Consider the following 19,295-nt stretch of genomic DNA (forward strand, 5'->3'; position numbering starts at 1 on the left):
TCACTTTGAAGTTAATAGTTGATGGTCCCAATCCGACAATTGAAGCAGCCCTACACTAAAAAATCAAAATCTTGAAAGATTGGCGTAGCACAACCTGACAACATAACAATCCGACCCAACAAATTATATAAATTAGGTAATTTTTTTCCAACTCATATTTTCATCACTTTAAAATGATGTTGTAATTTGTTCAAAATTTCAGCAAGTCTTATACAATGTGCATGCAATTACTAAATATTGAGTTAGAAAAAAAGTCTATAATTCGAAATAAACAAAATGAATTACACTGTTGGATTGGTATTGCAAAATTGTATTTCACTACAAGAGAACAGGTCATTAGCGAGAGACTAAATCCCTAGTTAACTTACAAAATTCCTAGCTAACATCGTTTTTGCTAGGAAAATGACCGTAGCAACCTTTTGTAGCTAATACGCTCTTAGCAAAAATTTTGTTAGGAAAACGTTGTTAGCCTAGCTAATTTAGCTAGAATATTTTTCTAGGAAACATATCCAAGCAAATAATAGCTAAGATTATACCTAGGTAACTTCATAGCAAACAACTCTCTTTTGCTTGGATATTTTTTAAGCTAATATGTAAACATCCTAGCTTTTTCTTGGCTTGATTTGATATGTTTTCATGACCCCTAGCTTACTTTTAGAAGCAACCAAAATTACTTAAATTTCACATATCATGAAATAAAAAATTGAATCCATTCAAATTACACTAATTCATTAACTATACTTGCGCATTTATTTGCACCACCATTTCAAAATGGTATGTCCTTCAGAAATGAAAAACATGTATACAAATAAAATCGAACATATCTAAAGTTTAAAAACATAAAAATTAGCTCCATGTCAACTTAAGCTCAAAAACATCAATATAAGCTCCTTGTTGGCATTGTCCTCCAACTTAATGTCTTCAGCTCCATTTGTTGGCATGTTTCTTCAAATTTAATGTCTCCTTATAGTACTTCAATACCAATTCATCCCTTGGTGTAGAAATCCCATCAACCTTCTCCTTAATAAGTTTTTTATAAATGTGTTCTGGAAAAAAAAAAGATAATTAGTCATTTTGAATAATAAAATAAATCAAATAACAAGTAAAGAGACATAAATAATTTGAACTAAGCAAATTGGTCTAATGAAGTATACATTAGATTATTTTACAGGTTTTAACAGAAGAAGAATGACACATTATTAGTAAAAGGAATCAAACACCAAAAGATTAAAGACACCAACGAGTATACTACTAAATTTTTATTGAACATTTAGGCAATAATGTATGAACAAAGAAGATATTTTGGGAGGCTTTCATACCATGTAAACTCACACGAGTTCTATGTTTTTGTAAACTTTTTTACTTTGGATAATGAAAGGATGAAAATTATTTATTTAGAAAAAAATAACCATGTTTTTGGTTCACATGGATATCTTAAGGATGTACTTCAATTCGTGGGTATACCTTGGGAATGTTATTGGCCAAACATTCCATTTTAAACAACAACTTTCCAGAATAAAAAGTCAGCACCATTTCATACCCCATCATATAGAGAAATTTCTTTTAATTTTGGACAGAAGTATACAATTAGTTGGATAGCATATTCTCAAACATATTAAAGAAAGACACAATATATAATATGCCCTTTAACTTAGCTTGAGGTGGCATCTACACCCTTTAATTTTTGTCAGCACAAGTAAATACTTAAACTTGTATCAAGTTAAATAAACTTGTATCAAGTTAAATAAACTTGTAAACGCGTCTTGCGTGATATAATACACATAGGACACCACGTATGATGATGTGTAGGATGTGAATTGCTATGTAGGACGTCAAGTAAGACACATGTGTTTACTTGTTCAGCTCTATATAAGTTGAAGTGTCTGTTTGTGCGCAACCAAAGTTGGAGGGTGTAGACACAAAATGAAGCCAAGTTAAAGGCATGTTTATGTATTATTCCATAAAGAAAATAACTATTATCACTTCTAGTTCCTACTAATTACCGAATAAGGACTAGAATAACAAGTACTCTTTCCATTAAGTAAAAACATAGTATTATCAGTATATCACCAAAACCAAAGCACATCAAAATAAAGCTTAGCAGAGATGCAAATCAAAATTTTTATGTAGTGGCAATAAATATTAACTCCTAAATAAATTGAACCATAACCTAAGTCCTTGAAATGAGAAACATAAGTGAAAGTCGATCCAAATCTAAAAACAAAAGTCAACACCATTCATTCTTCAACTCGTATTAATTTTAATTTAGTTTACTTTTCTACATCCTTATTAGGAACACTAAATGCTTACCAAGCCCTACATTAACTAACATAATTACAACATAAAATCTATACAACAAAGAAACAAGTTAAATAACATAATTACTACATAAAATCTATACAACAAAGAAACAAGTTAAAGAAGTACAAGGATACTATGAGCACAAGAAAAGAAAAAATTCTATGATATTTGATCAAACATTTTATAATGAAGCAATAATTCAACAATAAATAATTTAAATACACTAAGAAACAAACCTTAAATATTGTTAGGCCACAGCTCCAATGTTCCTTGGCATATGCTCCCATTCTTGTTTATGTTTGGATTGAGGAAAACCTTTTGTCCTAAATCCTTAGCTGCATGGACTCTTCAATTTTGATGTTGCATCCATATCAGATTCTCCAAAAATACTCTACTATTCGTTTCTGTTCAAAAAGTCCAATTTGCAAGCCTGACATGAGGCTAGGGAGATTCAAGAAATATTGAACATCACTGAAAGACTTGGCTACATCGTAGTATAGCACATAAAAGAACTATATAAGATAGAATCAAACACATAATAGAGAAGTTGAAGAAAAGTGCCACTAGATGGAGATTCCTTGGAGACAGTTCCTTTAATTAGCTTAAGATAAATAAATCCACCAATAATTTGTCAATGCACATTTTTATAATTTAACAATTAAAAGTTTTTTTTTTCAAATGTATTTAATCAAATTGATGAATAGAGAACAAACCATCTAAAATTCAACCTAATATACAAATCACCATAACCAACTTACAAATCATCTGCAAACATAAGATAAAAAAATATTCTTCAGTACGTTGAAGGAAAGAAAAATTGTTTTAACACAATTCAATAGCATAACTTCTTCATATAACCAGCAGCATGTCCCATAGCAAATGCAACACTTTTTATTTCATAATTAATTATCCGCAACAACATATGATTAGGTTTAGATAGAGAGTTATGAATAGAAAAGATTAATGAGATGGAATGAATTAGAAATTGGTACACCAAAATCTTTGAGATAAAACGTTACTGGTACTCATTGACTAGCAGAATGTCAAGGTCTGCATTGCTCTAGTTCTCTAGTACGCACCATTTAAATCTATTTGACCATATACAATCCCTAATTGCAAAATTAATAGAATTTTTCTTACAGAATATAATGGAGCGTGTTGTGAATCCTAGACCGATTGATCGTACACGTCTTCTCTCTCAACATGAGCATAAATCAGAATTGTTATAGAAAGGTGAGATATCATTTAGTAGCCTTATGAGGACGGTGCGCATGAATGATGCCTGTAATTTATTTCGTTTACATCGACCTCATGGATGTGTTGAGGAGATCTTACGTAAGTCAGGACTATATGATGTAGTTTGTGTGGGCAGGATGCAGTATGAGTGTGCCCTTGTTACAGCTATGGTTGAGCGTTGGAGGCCAGAGACTCATTGCTTCCACTTACCTTTTGGTGAGGTCATGATTACATTACAGGATATGCATTCTTGTTTGGTTTACGCATCGATGGTGATGTTGTGTACATGCAGGATGCTGCACGGAGGATTCGTCCATGGCGTACTTTATTAGAGAAACTCACATGATGCGTTATAGCACCTGCTGATATGGATGGTGCGAGCCGGGTAAGGATACATAGCATTACCGGCTACTTGCGAGATCAGTTACAAGTAGATCCGATAGGGAATGCTACTCCAGTGGAGCGGGTTGAGAAAATTTCTAGACTTTACATTCTTGTTATATTGGGGGGGCATCTTATTTCTGAACATGTCTAGAGGACTATTTAAGTTGCACAGTCTTGCATTACAGTGGGAGAGAGACACAGCCTTAGCTTCACATGGTGAAGAGGTATCTCAGATTGTTAGGGATACATTGCTTGAGGCCGAAATACAATTTAGAGAGCCATTTTTTGAGGAAGATCCTTAGTTATTAGAGCTTTAATTTTATATTAAATTTACTTTTAATTATTTTTTAGATTCATACTACGGGGCCTTCATCCACCGTGGAGGAGAGCCCCACGACGATCATAGAGGATGTCGTTCCGACAGTTAATGAGGATCCCGATGTGACACAGGTTTATGTTATTTATTTATTTTAAAATATTTACATTAGTTATTAATGTTTTGATTTTATATAAGAAATGTAGTAGTAAAGACATACTTTGACATTATCAGCTTTAGGATAAATATATCAATGCTTGGAGCAGTTAGAGATAATATTTCTATCAGTTGAGTTTAATTTTGCATTTCTCAGTTCTTTTGGTTGTCATGGTGTTTGTATATGTTCAAAATTTTAACCAATCACTCCAAACTGCATGCTTTGGTGGAAACATGTTATGCTAAATGTAAAGACGTTAGTCTTGTATTCTCTGAAAATGAAACTTAGGTTGGTTTGACTTTTTGTCTTAATAATGAAGTCTTGGTTCTGATTCTATGATCCAAAATAAAGAATGGAGCATACAAATATATAGTGTTGGTGTGCTTGAATTTATTGTTGTATTGCTGGATCTTTTTATAAATGAATTTCTTTATTTTTCTCAATTAATTTTCAATTTCTACTATCTAACTTTCTATTTGCAGACCACTTTGTCACCACTCTCGTCTCCAGATGTTACTTTCATTATGCCAGTGGATGATATTCCTCAAACACCCGGAAGAAAAAAAGTTGTTAAAAGAATTGTAAAGAATGTGAACATAAAGGATCTTCCGGCCAAAAAGAGGAAGAGGGACAATGAAGATGAGGATGGATATACGGGACTTAGACCGCGAGATGTTCTACGGATTTCAAGAAAGGATTGTGGAACATAATATTATTATTTTTGTGTATGTATCTTTTGTTGAGGGTGTATAGTATTATTATTTTAATTATATATAGTTATTATTTTTGTGTATGTATCTTTTTTTGAGGTGTATAGTATTATTATTTTAATTATATATAGTTATTATTTTTGTGTATGTATCTTTTTTAGAGGGTGTATAGTATTATTATTTTAATTATACATAATTATTATTTTGTGTATGTATTTTTTTAAAAAAAATGAATGAAAAAAATTGAAAATATAAACATGACTAAAGGATGATCAAAAATAAGAATAAAAAGTTGCATAGAAATTGATACAGGAATAAATTAACACAATTAAACATCTTTCTTTAGTTACTATCATCATATGAGGCGTTTCGAGCTCGTGAAGGACAGTTGCGCCTATCATGGCCTATTTGTTTGCACATTGAGCACTTGCGAGTGAGTGTACTTGCGGGAACATCCATTTCATTATGTATACGGGTGATTTTATTTACGCCCACTTTTCGTAAATATGTTTATTTGCTATCATAAGGAAAGGGCTATCAGGCCAATACTTTTCATCGCCGAGTGGATTGAATTGTCCAGAGTAGGCTTTTTTGTAGCTACGCACGCTGAATTCTGGTGCCATATGCTCCCATGCTTGATACCCAATTTGGTCAAATCCCTTTACTGCATGAGAACACGGAATGTGGTATGATTGTCATTTACCACATTGACATTTTCCTTGTGATGCATTTACAATATGTTTATTACCACCACGGCCATGATGCATATATGTCTGCACCTCAAATATGTTTTCCCTCTGTTGGTAATAGTTGATAAGTGTGTGACGCTGTGACTTTTTTTGATTATCCTCAAAAATCTTGAATTTTAGGCATCCATTGTTGCTTTTGTTGTACTAGCTGATTGACAAATTTTGATCTTGTAACAAATCGGTTCACAATCTGATTATAAATGAGTCTTACTATTGCAGTAACTGACAGGCCCCTGGCTGACTTAAGAAGACCATTGAATGACTCGGAACTGTTTGTTGTCAGCATTCCCCATCTCCTACCTCCAACCCTGTGCAATGTCCATTTGTTAAGATATATCGTTCTTCATTAACCACATATATGCTTCCGAGTTAATCTCCTTGATCATCTCTATTTTTTTCAAAAACTTTTTCTCCTGACAGTGATTTGCAGCTGCCCATAAAAGGTTGTTCAAAGTGACATTTTTGAATTTTTTTTGAAAATTGGCCTTCAAATGTCTTAAACAAAAATGATGGAACCCAAATGGGGCTGCCAATTGGGAGAATTATACACGGATAAGAGTATTCCGTGATGCCTATCTGAAATCAATGTTACATCTCTACGACCTTTGACAACGTGCAAGTGCAAATGATCCAAAAATAAACTCCATGTCTCCATGCTCTCATTCGCAACTATTGCAAATGCCAAAGGTAATATTGAGCCATTACCATCCGTTGCAATCGCAATCAACAACTTGATATAATATTTTTCATAGACATGTGTTCCGTCGATCGATATAACAGGACGACAAAACCCAAACCCATCAATGCATGGTTTAAAAGTCCAAAACACATAGTTGAATACATCTTCAATGACATTGACACGCCGCTCTGTTTTCCATTCAACTATTGTTTCGGGATTGAAGTATTTCAAAACTTCCATAAACATCGACAACTCGGTAAAAGAACCCTCCCAAGTACCATAGACTTTTTCAAAAGCACACTTGCGACCAAGATAGGCTTTTCTTCTGCTTATCGAAATACCATATGCTTTAAGAACGGCTGTTTGACAGTCTTTGATGGGAAACCTGAAAAGTAAAAATAATATTAATTATCAAATAAAAAATGAATATTTTCTTATTAAAGAAAAATCATCTAAGGATAAAATAGTACCTTGGTGTTTTTTCTATATCAACACGGAGGATGTTAACAATCATTTCAACATCCAAGTTGATATGTCAATCGCGGTACGTACCCATATCATATGTATATTCTTTAATGTATCTTCCAACTTTCCACATGTTAGTATGTTTATCATTAAAAGAAGTTAGCCTAAATCGACATCCTTGTTCTACACGCCTGCAAACAAGTCGCCATAATTTCTTTGTCGATTTAATAACAAAGTATTCCCTCGCTATCTTTAATGTAGAAGTTTAACTACTCTTTGCAACTGTTTCTTTGAATTGAATAACATGCCTTTTTCAATATAAATAGCACCATTCATGAAATATTTCGGTTCACGCCACATACGTTGTGATGTATATTCATCATATGTATCGCCAAAGATATTTGGATCATCTGGGAGATGATCGAGATAAGGAATTTCATTATTATGAAACGGACTCATGGACATTGGTCTTGGCGACCGATTGGGCATTAAAAAATCATCATCGCTAGATGATGCCTCAAATGGAACATTATCTCCTGATTCCTCGACATTAGGCAAATCATCACTATCACTAACTGAAGGTGAGTCATAGTTTGGAAGGTCACGATCATCGCTATTCACATGATCAATAGGCTCATCTTGTGTGATATTTTCCCTATATATGTAAAAAAAATATAAATATTTGTCTCATGCGATTAACTTACTTAAATAAAAAATCAAGTGTTGGACATACCGATAATCATCTGCATCAAAAGTAGGCGAGACATGAAAATTTGAGGATGTCTCAACATTTTCCGTCATTTCAAAGTGTGAGGACTGACCAAAATAATTATCTAGTCCATAATAACTTGGAGCAATATTCCTATCTTGCTGAGGTAAACCGCTACAAAATATATAATCATATATTATTATAAGTGGGAAGCTCCTAACTTAAAAGTTGAATTACCATTCTGCCCTTATTGTATCTCTAAACTAAATAAAATATTAATATATAATTAATTTAATATTAAATAATAATTTTATTTAAATTCATGCCTGTAGACACAATGGTTCAAATTCTTTGGGAAACAGTTACAATGAAGAGGAAAGACCAAAAGTTCCATTTCCCTTAATAAATGTGTATATCAATTCTTCTTTATCAAAAAACAATTTAAATTTTGGCTTGGGACTTGTGTCAGTGACTATTTCTTATCACTGTTTGTTGTTAATAGAGAAAAGATATACAAGAAGTAGCAAAGACACTAAAGGTTATTTCTTTCATATTGAATCTTTATGTTTTTTCTTTTTTATTACTTTATTTGTTTAATCTTGAATTTTTTTATTGTATTTTAATATATTTTCTTCAAGTTTTTGATCTTGTTTTCATCAAATTGTGCTAATAATCTGTAATACAATTTGTCTGTATTGTTTAATTTTGTGTGGTTTTTTTAGTGCTATGTGCTTTTGATTCTTCTTTCTTAATGTTTAGTGATTTTGATGTATTCTTTGAGTATCATCTTTTTTGTTAGTTTTATGGTATTTGATTTGCTTAGCCTCAGTGTGCTTTCTATCTAGACTAGAAAAGGTTTTCGCGGTTATTATTTTATTTTTGTGTGGTCTTGTTAATATGTTGTACCCTTGAATTTTTTTTGATGTCTATTTTTTGATGAGTTTTTTAGTAATTTTGAAATGTATTCTCGAGGTATTGCTCAATTTTATACGTGTGATACTTTTCTATTTTTTACCTTGGGATTTCAATTTTTGTTGGAAAAAAATAATTTCAGTACTTATCGCTTCTTTATCTCCTTTGACAGACTTTTTCATCCTTTAAGAAATGTCATCGTAGTAATGTCACTTTTATGGTAACAATTAAAACAATAAGGTTTAATCTCACTTTTATGGTAACAATTAAAATGAAAAAATGAAAAGTCAATGCAAATATGTAATACAAGTGACCAGTGAATAACTATATGGTTCCCAATATCTATATTTGATAATAGGGTAAAATTACTTGGTGTTTCAATTGATTCACAAAATTTGGAGTATACATATAACCCTTCATTGTTTTAAGTTTACGAGTATATTTCTTCTAAATTTTTTTTACTTTTATGTCTCATTTATATATTTTATACTTGTGTCATTTTTAAAAACTCAATATTAATTGATAGGGTACACGTGCAACGCACGTGAGCGAAGACTAGTAATAATTATAAGAATAAGAATAAGAATAATAAATCATATAAATTAATAAATAATTGACAAAATCAACAAATAATAATCGAAATATAATAATTGAGCATTAGCAGACACTTTCATTGATAGTTTCGTTCAAATCAAAATCATATCGACCGGTAAGAATATTTTGATAATGAGTCATGTTAGGAAAATCAGTAGATTGAGTTATCGGAAATCCATCAACGCTATTACAATTTTCTAATCGGGGATGGATATCGACCGATAAAGGAGAACATTGTTGACTAGTTTTAGGCTCCTTCCTAACATAAATTTCAAGTATTGTTAACTTGATTTGATCTATGTAGTCATCTGGAACCCTCAAAAAGTCGGTCAACGATTCGTCATTTTAGATAATCCACTCTCCAAAATTTACTTGTCCTTGTGATAAAAATGAAGTAAGGTATTTTCCGACTATAATCAAATTATAATCAGTATTGTTTATACCCATTCTTTTATAAATTGATGAAAGAAATTTATAATATCGGACATTAATTGAATATTTCGGATTGTGTTTGGGAGGACAATTATAATAAACGGTATTTTCGTCATGTATAATTTTGCCATCCCAATAAATCAAAACTCTAACTTTTGGTTTAGAAGACATTTTTTTTTGAGATTGAAATAAAGAAATATAGTAGACTTTATGTTGTAGGGTGCTATCAATTATGTTTGAACGTCCTCCTTAAATAGAGATTGGAGGATTTTTTAGAATAAAAAAATAAAAATATATAGTGTAATAATTTTTTCCATTTTTATGATATGTCAAATCAATATAATTGTACTGCAAAAGCTGAAATAAAGAGTTAAAACGTGAAAAATATTCCTCTTGAAAACAGAATTTTTTCTTCCACTTTATAAAGTGTAAGATTTTGAAAAAATTCCACTTTACAAAGTGTAAGAAAAACTTACACTTTATAAAGTGTAAGAAATAATTCCATTTTATAAAGTGTAGGAAATAGTTCTGTTATATATTAAAATATACACATTATGAGACTAACGGAAAACGTTTAGAATATCAGATAAAGTGGATTTTTTTCTTCCACTAAGCCTATTTTAGTTACTTACTAAAGTAATGGCTTATTTTGGTCACTTTTATGTTTTTGTGGCTTATTTAGGTTCCGAACTCGTTTCCAGAAAAGTATTTACCTTCCATTCAAGTTAGTAATATGTATGATTTGTGTAAAACACAAGGTGCCAATAGGTATTTACCAAACATTCAATTACTTAACATCTCTCGTTTTATCGAATTGTCCTGTTTGACACAACTTAATGGAGTAATATAATAATATTCTACACAATCTTTTAAGGTTTATTTAACGATTATAACATTAATGATATAATTTGATGCCACCAATAAGCATTTGGTATGATATTTTTGCAACAATCATAGAGCTGGTCTATGGACTATGCATAAGAACTCCTGCATACTAATAAAAGTGTAATTTGGTATACATAATTTGGAATTGAAGTAAACGCGAAGATACAATATTTCTATAGTGGTTTAGTTTGAGCAACATATGAAGAAATTCCCATCAGTTAGAGGTAATTTTCGCGTTCCTCAATTGTTCTAGTAAGGAAATCAAACTGTTGTGAGATGATCCACCTTTCTCCACAGCCCTTTTAGCCAATTTTCCTAAGGCAGCTGCACGGCCTCGCATCTCCTCAGCTTCCTGACCAACCATCAGTTTGGTCACTGCTCTTTCTATGTCTTTCCTGTTTATTGGAACTGTGCTATCTGTTCTATTAGACCAAGCCTCAGCACCTACTGGAACTCCAATCTTTAATATCTCTACTAGTAGCTTATCATTAAAAAATTGCTCAGCTGATAGCGGCCATGTGACCATTGGCACTCCGGCACTTACTCCTTCGAGCAATGAGTTCCATCCACAGTGAGTCACAAAACCTCCAATAGCTTCATGATCAAGGATTAGCACCTGAGGTGCCCATCCTTTTATTATCAAACCTCGTCCGTTCAGGTTCAGCTTTTCCTCAAATCCTTCTGGTATCCACTCATTTTGCTCTTCGTTGATTGTAGTCTGCGTCACCACCCAGATAAACTGCTGGTTTGATGCTTCGAGAGCCATTGCTATCTCAAGCAACTGAGCTGAAGAAAAGACTGCCATACTGCCGAAACATATGTAAATGACTGATTTTGGTTCCTTAGTATCGAGCCAATCCAAACACTTTTGCTCACAAAAAGAACTGTCTTGCCCTCTTTGTGATTTGTCTTTATTGCAGAGCGAAATAGGACCAACGTGCCATACTTTTCTCCCTACTACTTCCCTGGAGTGTTTTACATAATTTGGTTCCATCTCATAAAAGCTGTTTACAATAGCTCCATAACTAGTCGTTTCTGCTCGCATAATATCTTTAACTATTGCAGTCACTGGGGTATCTTTTTCATCCATCAAGTGTTCTGAAAGCTTTTGTCTTGACATCTTTATTGTGTCAGGAAGGCCAGGGATGACAAACTCTTCCATCTCGGATTCAACTTTCAAATGAGGTTTGTGTTCCATCAAACTATGTAAAGCACAAAGAGGGAAAAAACCAGAGCCATTAAAAGCTAGTCTTGGAATATCCAGCTTGGTTGCAACATCAACAGCCCATGAAAATTGAGGGGCTGCTATTAGACAATCTGGATGGTCTTCCTCAAGGAACTGTTCAATTGGGTTTTGAAACAGCGATAGGCCCTTGATGAAATTCAGATACATCAATGTACTAGTAGTAGAAGCTATGTTTTCACAACCCTCCGGCAATCCAGCTTCTTTGCAAGGAAACTTGACTGTACGGATGCTAATATCACTGCCCATCTCTCTGTCTCTTTGGATTGTTTTGGAGAATTTAGACGCGTTGAGAGGAGTCGTGATAATGGTTGCCTTCACTCCATGTCTAGCAAATTGCCTGGCTATGTCTACTAGTGGTATCATGTGGCCAGGGGCCATCATAGGCAGAAAGTATATGTGAAGTTGATCACTTCTTTTATCCATGGTAGCCAAGGAATAGATAAGAAAAAACACCTGATGAACTAAAAAAGAACAGGAGATAAAAGAAAGTAGAAGGTGTTGTATATCTATTCGTCTTTGCTCGTCATGGTTTTATAGATAAACAAGGATTTTGATTTTGCTAATGTCTTCATGGGAGCATTAGTTTTCTATGGTAGGTAAGGTGCCATTGCTGACTTTTTGTACTTTGAAAATTCTGATTTAAGTTCAAGACAAGTAAACTAGACCTGTTGTTATCATAATTTTATGTCTAGGATTTGTCTCTGTATGTTTTCGTCAAAAAAAATAAATACAAACTTCTAAACTCTCAAGGAAATCAAACTAAACCTGTTTGGCCATAGATTTCCCAAGTAATATTTGGAGAAAAAATTGGTAAATAGTGTTTGTCCATACAATTTGGCAAATACTTTTGGCAAATATCCAAATTTCCAAATACTAGTTTTTTCTAGTATTTGGGCCAAATCTCATTATTTGAGATCTTTTAAAAATTGAAATTTTACACCAAACTTTTTTCTTTTACAAAAATACCCTCTATAGTAGTTGTTTGCGTTGTATTACATAATTTTTTACGTGAACACCAAAGTAGTGATGAAATATTCAATGAATATGAAAGTGATGATATGATTGTTGATGAAAATGATGAACAATCGACTCAAGGTAATAAAGTCATGTGTTTTGTCTACTTCACAATGTATGGAATTATGCTTGTTGCACTCACTCCAAACTACCACATTGCTCCAGTGTCATAGACACTACTTGTTATTTGTTGCAACGAAGATTCAATTGACTTGTAATACAAACGTATGTTAGTTTTGATAGTTTTTAAAACTTATGAGTATAAATCATATATTTCTAAAAAAGTGAAATATGTTTTCCAAATATTATAGTCAAACACATGGTGAAATTTTCACCCAAATAATATTATATAGCAAAGAAAGTCCAAATTGTCTTAACACATAAATGATGTAACAATACATTTAAACAAATTCCCATCAGTTGGAACTGCTCTTCCCCATCCTCAATTCTTCTAGTAAGGAAATCAAGCTATTGTCAGATGATCCGCCTTTCTCTACAGCCATTTTAGCCGAATTTCCTAAAGCATCTGCACGGCCACGCATCTCCTCTGCTTCCTGACCAACCATCAGTTTGGTCACTGCTCTTTGTATGTTTTCCCTGTTAATTGGGACTCTGCTATCTGTTCTTTGAGACCAAGCCTGAACACCTACTGGTACTCCTATCTTTAATATCTCTACTAGTAGCTTTTCATTAAAAAATTGCTCAGCTGATAGCGGCCATGTGACCATTGGCACTCCGGCACTAACTCCTTCGAGCAATGAGTTCCATCCACAGTGAGTCACAAAACCTCCCGTAGCTTCATGATCAAGGATAAGCACCTGAGGTGCCCATCCTTTTATTATCAAACCTCGTCCGTTCAGCTTTTCTTCAAATCCTTCTGGCATCCACTCTTCATGATTTGTTGTATTTTGCCTCACCACCCATATAAATTGGTGGTCTGATGCTTCGAGAGCGGTTGCTATCTCAAGCAACTGATCTGATGAAAAGATGGACATGCTTCCGAAACATATATAAATGACTGATTTTGGTTCCTTGCTATTGAGCCAATCCAGACACTTTTGCTCAGAAAAGGAACTGTCTTGGCCTCTTTGTGATTTATCTTCATTGTCTTTATTGCAGAGCGAAACAGGACCAACGTGCCACACTTTTCTCCCTACTACTTCCCTGAAGTGTTGAACATAATTTGGTTCTAGCTCATAAAAGCTGTTTACAATAGCTCCATAACTAGTCGTTTCTGCTCGCATAAAATCTTTAACTATTGCAGTCATTGGGGTTTCTTTTTCATCCTTCAAGTGTTCTGAAAGCTTTTGTCTTGACATCTTTATTGTGTCAGGAAGGCCAAGGATGATAAACTCTTCCATCTCGGATTCAACCTTCAAATGAGGTTTGTGTTCCATCAAACAGTGATAAGCACACATGGGAAGTAAACCAGTGCCATTAAAAGCTAGTCTTGGAATTCCCAGCTTGGCTGCAACATCAACAGCCCATGGGAATAAAGTTCCTGCTATTAGACAATCTGGATGATCTTCCTCCATGAACTTTTCAACTGGCTGTTGAAACAAGTACAAGGCTTTGATGAATTTTAGACTCATTTCTGAACTAGTAGTAGAAGCTAAGTTTTCACAGCCCTCTGGCAATCCAGCTTCTTTACAAGGGAATTCAGTTGTCCGGATGCTAATATCACTGCCAAGCTCTCTGTCTTTTTGGATTGTTTTTGAGAATTTAGTCGCGTTGAGAGGAGTCGTGATGATTGTTACCTTCACACCATGCCTGGAAAATTGCCTGGCCATGTCTACTAATGGTATCATGTGGCCTGGAGCCATCATTGGCAAAAAGTACACATGAAGTTGATCAGCTCTTTTATCCATAGTTTTGCTAAGATAAGTATGTAAAAAGAATGGTGTATTAGGAGTAGTTGTATTTCTAGCCTTTGCTCATCCTGTTTTTATAGTTAAACCAAGATTTTTAAAATGCTGTTTCTGGTTTTAGCTAATGTTTCATGCTGTATTTACTTGTCAAAAGTATGTAAGTTGTCATTGCTGACTATTCCCTACAATTAAATATGAGTGATCTGCAAGAAAAGTAGAATTTCTAAAGTTTATATGATTTTTTTTATGTCTAGATGGGATTGATCTTTGGCTTATTTTTCTAGTCGTCATGTGCAATTAGTTTCCAATGTTTTCTTCTTTGTCTGGCTGAGGTTTTAGAGAGTACTGATAGGTTTGAATTGTTTAATATAGTTGACTTGTTGCACAGACTTGATTGGATCAAATTAGACATTGTAAAATCATTTTACCAAACACACCATTTCCACTCGCAGAAAATCACGTTGGGAGCGCCATCCTAAATGGCCTCTACAATACGCAATTCGAATTTAGTTGAAGCTCCAATGCAAGCTCCAGACATCGGACGAATTTTTTTTTTTTAAAAAACTCGCTCCCTCCATGCACCAAACTATTTTAATTTATCATAATTAAGAGTATATATATACTAGGGGTTTACACAAATCGTGATTATGCTGAAGTAATAGAATTTTTTATAACACGATGGAAATTGAAAAAGTTTGAGGGGTTGACAGGTGAGGCGAGGCGTGCACAAGATTTTGGGAAGAGGCTCCTCTCCAGTGATGATCTCTTCAGTTCCCCCCAGTGCTATTTCATATAATTGACACGTGTTCATTTAATTTTTAATGGACCAAATTAATTTTCTTGACCAAATATCATTAACCATGGTTATTAGTAATTCTCTCTCCTCTAATTCCTTTCTCAACCACCAAAGAAACACTTCTTCCCCCTCCAAAACTCTCCGAAAAACAGAGCAATCAAACAATTGAAAATTAAAATTACATCAATATTTTAATGTTTTTACATTTACATATGAACAACTAGGGAGAGTCTCAAAAGAGAAAGACTGAAATGGAGTGATTAGCCCCAATTAAAGATTACAGTTATAAATACCACAAGAAAAGAAGACCCAAAAAATAAATGGAAAATTTCACAAGAAAAAAAAACCATATGAAAAAATATTTTCCTACCAATTTTTTGTGCCCTTTCCAGATCCTTTAGTTGGCTTTTGCAGAAACTCCAAATTGAAAAAATTGATGTTACGAAGAAGACAACAAAGTTTTGTGGATATGGGTGATGCCACATCCTTCAAATGGAGTATATGGGCAAATGTCATCGTCTATTTTTTCCTTGCCCTTATCACTGGATCCAAAGGTATTCACATAAGGAGACTGCAAAAATCTTTGAAGGCATTCTGTTACGTGGAGCTGGAGTCTTTGTATCAAGATTGTGTGCAGACTCCTTGACTGGAAGTTGGGTGGGTAGCTGGCTGTCAGATAGAAAATCATCACTATCAGTTAGCTGTAGAGGAATGATTACACTCAGTGGTGCGACATTAATTGGCTCGTTTGGAAGTTTGTAGACAATTGCATCTATGACTGCTTTAGTGCTAGATGAAATAGAAGCCGATGTGGTAGAATCCTACATGATATTAGGGAATTATAACAAAATATTACAATTTACATACGCAACTGTTGACATTTTTCAGTAAACAATTTAGAATCAGACCGATGTATCAACAATTATTGGATTTGAAGCATGTTTTTCAAAGTCTTGTTGAATTGTATTAGCAACATCTTCATCACCGCTCAATACTTTTGTGTGTAATTGGGGGTCTTCATTTCCTGCATCCTCCTAATAAACAGAATATTACACAGCATTTTGATTTTTTTTCAAAAATAATTGATTATAACAATTCAAAAACTCTTTACATACCAGTTCCTTATTATGAACAATCTCTTCTATCGAAACATTACTATGGTGTGTTGTGGGTATAACATTTGTTGAATCTCTCATAGCATGTTCCTTAATGGATGTCTCATCATTCTGTGTTTGTATATTAGTATATAAGAAAATATATCATAAAGTATCTGTTAATGGTGATTCATAAAAAAATATATAGTATCAACTAAGATTTTAGTGAATAATATACAGCCAATGATACACAAAAAGGCAACGTTTATTTCATTATATGAATTAAAATTACTAAAGTATCAATCTTATTAAATGATACATTGTTAATAATTTTAATCGACTTAACTAATGATTAAAAGACATTAAGTTATATAATTAAATTGAAGTATCATATACATGCCTTTGCAACATTTTCTTCGATAACATGTCGTTTTTCAACCTCCACAACAGATGCATCAACATCATGATCAACAGTTGCAAAATCCATTTGTATGGGTGAAATGGTTTGTTGGACGAATTGATCAGAAGTGGATTGTGGATCAACATTACCTTTGTCTACTGAATCATCCACTATATGTGGCATAGAAATGCCACCATTGTCCTTCATGATCCAAAAAATCAATATAACACAAAACTGAAAAGGGAAGCTAAAAAATAAAAATACTATCTTATCACTTTTGTTATCTTTCGCGCCAACTGCTTTCATCAACTCAAAATGATTTTTTATAATTAACGCCTCAAGAGATCCAATTTTTTTGTCAACCTAGATTCAAATTAAACATATTAAGTGGAATTAACAATAAACATGAAAATGTTTAAATGACATAGTTATGTTTACTTACATTAGACTTCATGTGACCCTTCAGTTCCTCAAGTCCTGCATTGTCCGAAATTGTTCTTCGAAAACTGTATTATGAGAAACACCAGATACATTATCGACTTGTGGCGGTTGTGAATCCGGAGTTTGAAATGGCTGATTCGGTTGCTCATCTGGTTGTGTGCCTTTGGGCACATTATTTTTTGTTGGATGTGCAATATTTCTTCTCTTGGGGGGGGGGGGGGGGTGGATCCTATGGTAGAAATTCATATGGATCTCCTTAACAGTTGCTCCGGAGGTTTTGATGAAAACTTTTCAAATCCAGGAACCTCATCTGGTTGCACCTCCTCATGATTAACATCTGATGTGGCTGGTTGAGTTGGAGGTACATGACTGTTATTTGGTAAATCAAGTGATCTGATTTCCTCTTGATTTGGCTGAACGTTAGAACAATCATTCTATAGAAACAAATATTAAAACATCATGAGAACCAATTAAATAATGTATCGCAAATAAAAAAAATAAAGTAAAAAAGGTTGTTATGTACTAATTACCTCAGTAAAGATGTTTTCCATAAACATCTCAAATTTAGGCTTTGAACCCACAACTTTCCAATTGCATACCTTTGGTATACCATTTCCTTCTTTAACAGCTATCTCGTTATGTATTACAGACGCACATTCATATACCCAAATATTAAGTACGTATGGAAATCCATTCAAGCGATACATTTGTTTGTTAGGTTTGTACTTTTTCCTAAATGATTTCATTAACTTTGTGAAGGCAAGTTGTCCCCACAAAAACTATTGATAGCTGCCATATTCTACCATTAAGAAATCTTCAATAGGAATTGGTGCATCACCAAGTTGCGAGAATACAAAGGTATGAATGAAATACAATATAGTCATCTGAATGGCATCATCAGTGTTGTCGCAACCACCCATATCAAAACGATCTACCAGTCATCCTTTGTTTACATTATAATTTGGACCAGGAAAGTATCTTTTAACCAGCCTACTAGTTTTTGAATCCTAATATGTAAAATCTTTAATATTTTCGGTACACTTCAAACCAGTAATAATAGCAAATTCTCTAATACTAAATTGCAATACATTTCCTTTGGCATGACGAATATGTATTTCTTTGTCTAAATTGCCATGCTCAACCTCTAGAAGATATAAACACTTGGTAATTTGTCCTTGGTAGTGGCACTTGGGGATATTAAGGTATTGGCCAAATGTATCCTTAAGTAATTTCATACCTTCATCGTTTATTGACAATACTAAGTTTTCATTAAAATTTGAGTTGTAAATAGGACCAAACTTTAGGGGTTGCTTTGGAATATGTTTAATTACATATTTCATATTATGCAATTCCATAAACATAAATGATGTTGATCAATCACTAAACCGATAAATGATGCATACAGAACTAAAAGGGAAAGGCCATATATTGATTCAAAATATTATGTTTCAGATCATTTTATACTACATAATAACAATACATGACTAATACACAAAATCATATAACTTGTGTATATACACTAACTTATATTTAAATATGATACAAAATGTTAACTACCAGATTTATTATATTCTGTTTACGTATCATTCATGTGAATATCTATGAATATGATACATTGTACAACAAACAACCTACATATCATACTGTGAATTGAACACCTATCTTAGTTACAGTTCTCAACACAAATTTTTTGACAAAAAATAGTCTTTCATCTACAAATGTAAAAGTTATACTCAATACCAACATTTGATAAAACAATCAGTGTTTCTGGGTAACAACTCCAGATTTCAATATATACAATAAAACTTTATTTTTCAACAATGTCTAAATTAAAAGCAAAAGAAATGCACACCATGGGTAGTGTTGGTCGAGAAATGGGAGGGGCAACCTTTCTATCCCTTTTCTTT

At 33.2% G+C, this 19,295-nt stretch overlaps 3 protein-coding genes across 3 annotated transcripts in view; all 3 read right to left on the reverse strand.

The window, feature by feature from the left end:
- Nucleotides 1-10,636: 10,636 nt before the first annotated feature.
- Nucleotides 10,637-12,321, reverse strand: LOC125816382 (scopoletin glucosyltransferase-like). Its single transcript, XM_049495987.1, has one exon. The coding sequence runs from the start codon at nt 12,196-12,198 to the stop codon at nt 10,744-10,746; it is 1,455 nt and encodes a 484-aa protein (XP_049351944.1). The 5' UTR covers nt 12,199-12,321; the 3' UTR covers nt 10,637-10,743.
- An 884-nt stretch (nt 12,322-13,205) lies between these two features.
- LOC125816384 (scopoletin glucosyltransferase-like) overlaps nt 13,206-19,295 on the reverse strand; it is a 38,914-nt gene continuing 32,824 nt past the window's right edge. Inside the window, exon 2 of the mRNA XM_049495989.1 lies at nt 13,206-14,673. Coding sequence (XP_049351946.1) covers nt 13,206-14,657 — 1,452 coding nt within the window. The 5' untranslated portion in view covers nt 14,658-14,673. The remainder of the gene's footprint in view (nt 14,674-19,295) is intronic.
- Nucleotides 17,631-18,095, reverse strand: LOC125815058 (uncharacterized). Its single transcript, XM_049494460.1, has 2 exons — nt 17,919-18,095; nt 17,631-17,822 (listed from the first exon to the last, which is right to left on the reverse strand). Exons 1-2 carry the CDS (start codon nt 18,093-18,095, stop codon nt 17,631-17,633), a joined length of 369 nt encoding a protein of 122 aa, XP_049350417.1.

This window comes from Solanum verrucosum, unplaced genomic scaffold (assembly GCF_900185275.1).
Source record: "Solanum verrucosum unplaced genomic scaffold, falcon-dt-bn FXZP01000261.1, whole genome shotgun sequence".
NCBI lineage: Eukaryota > Viridiplantae > Streptophyta > Magnoliopsida > Solanales > Solanaceae > Solanum > Solanum verrucosum.

Bases quoted from the DNA above. Each gene is read 5' to 3' on its own strand.
- LOC125816382 (XM_049495987.1), bottom strand. From the start codon at position 12,198: ATGGATAAAAGAAGTGATCAACTTCACATATACTTTCTGCCTATGATG.
- LOC125815058 (XM_049494460.1), bottom strand. From the start codon at position 18,095: ATGTATCGCTTGAATGGATTTCCATACGTACTTAATATTTGGGTATAT. The intron at 17,823-17,918 runs GTAATTAGTACA...TTGTTTCTATAG, and splicing joins TGGAAAACATCTTTACTGAG to AATGATTGTTCTAACGTTCA.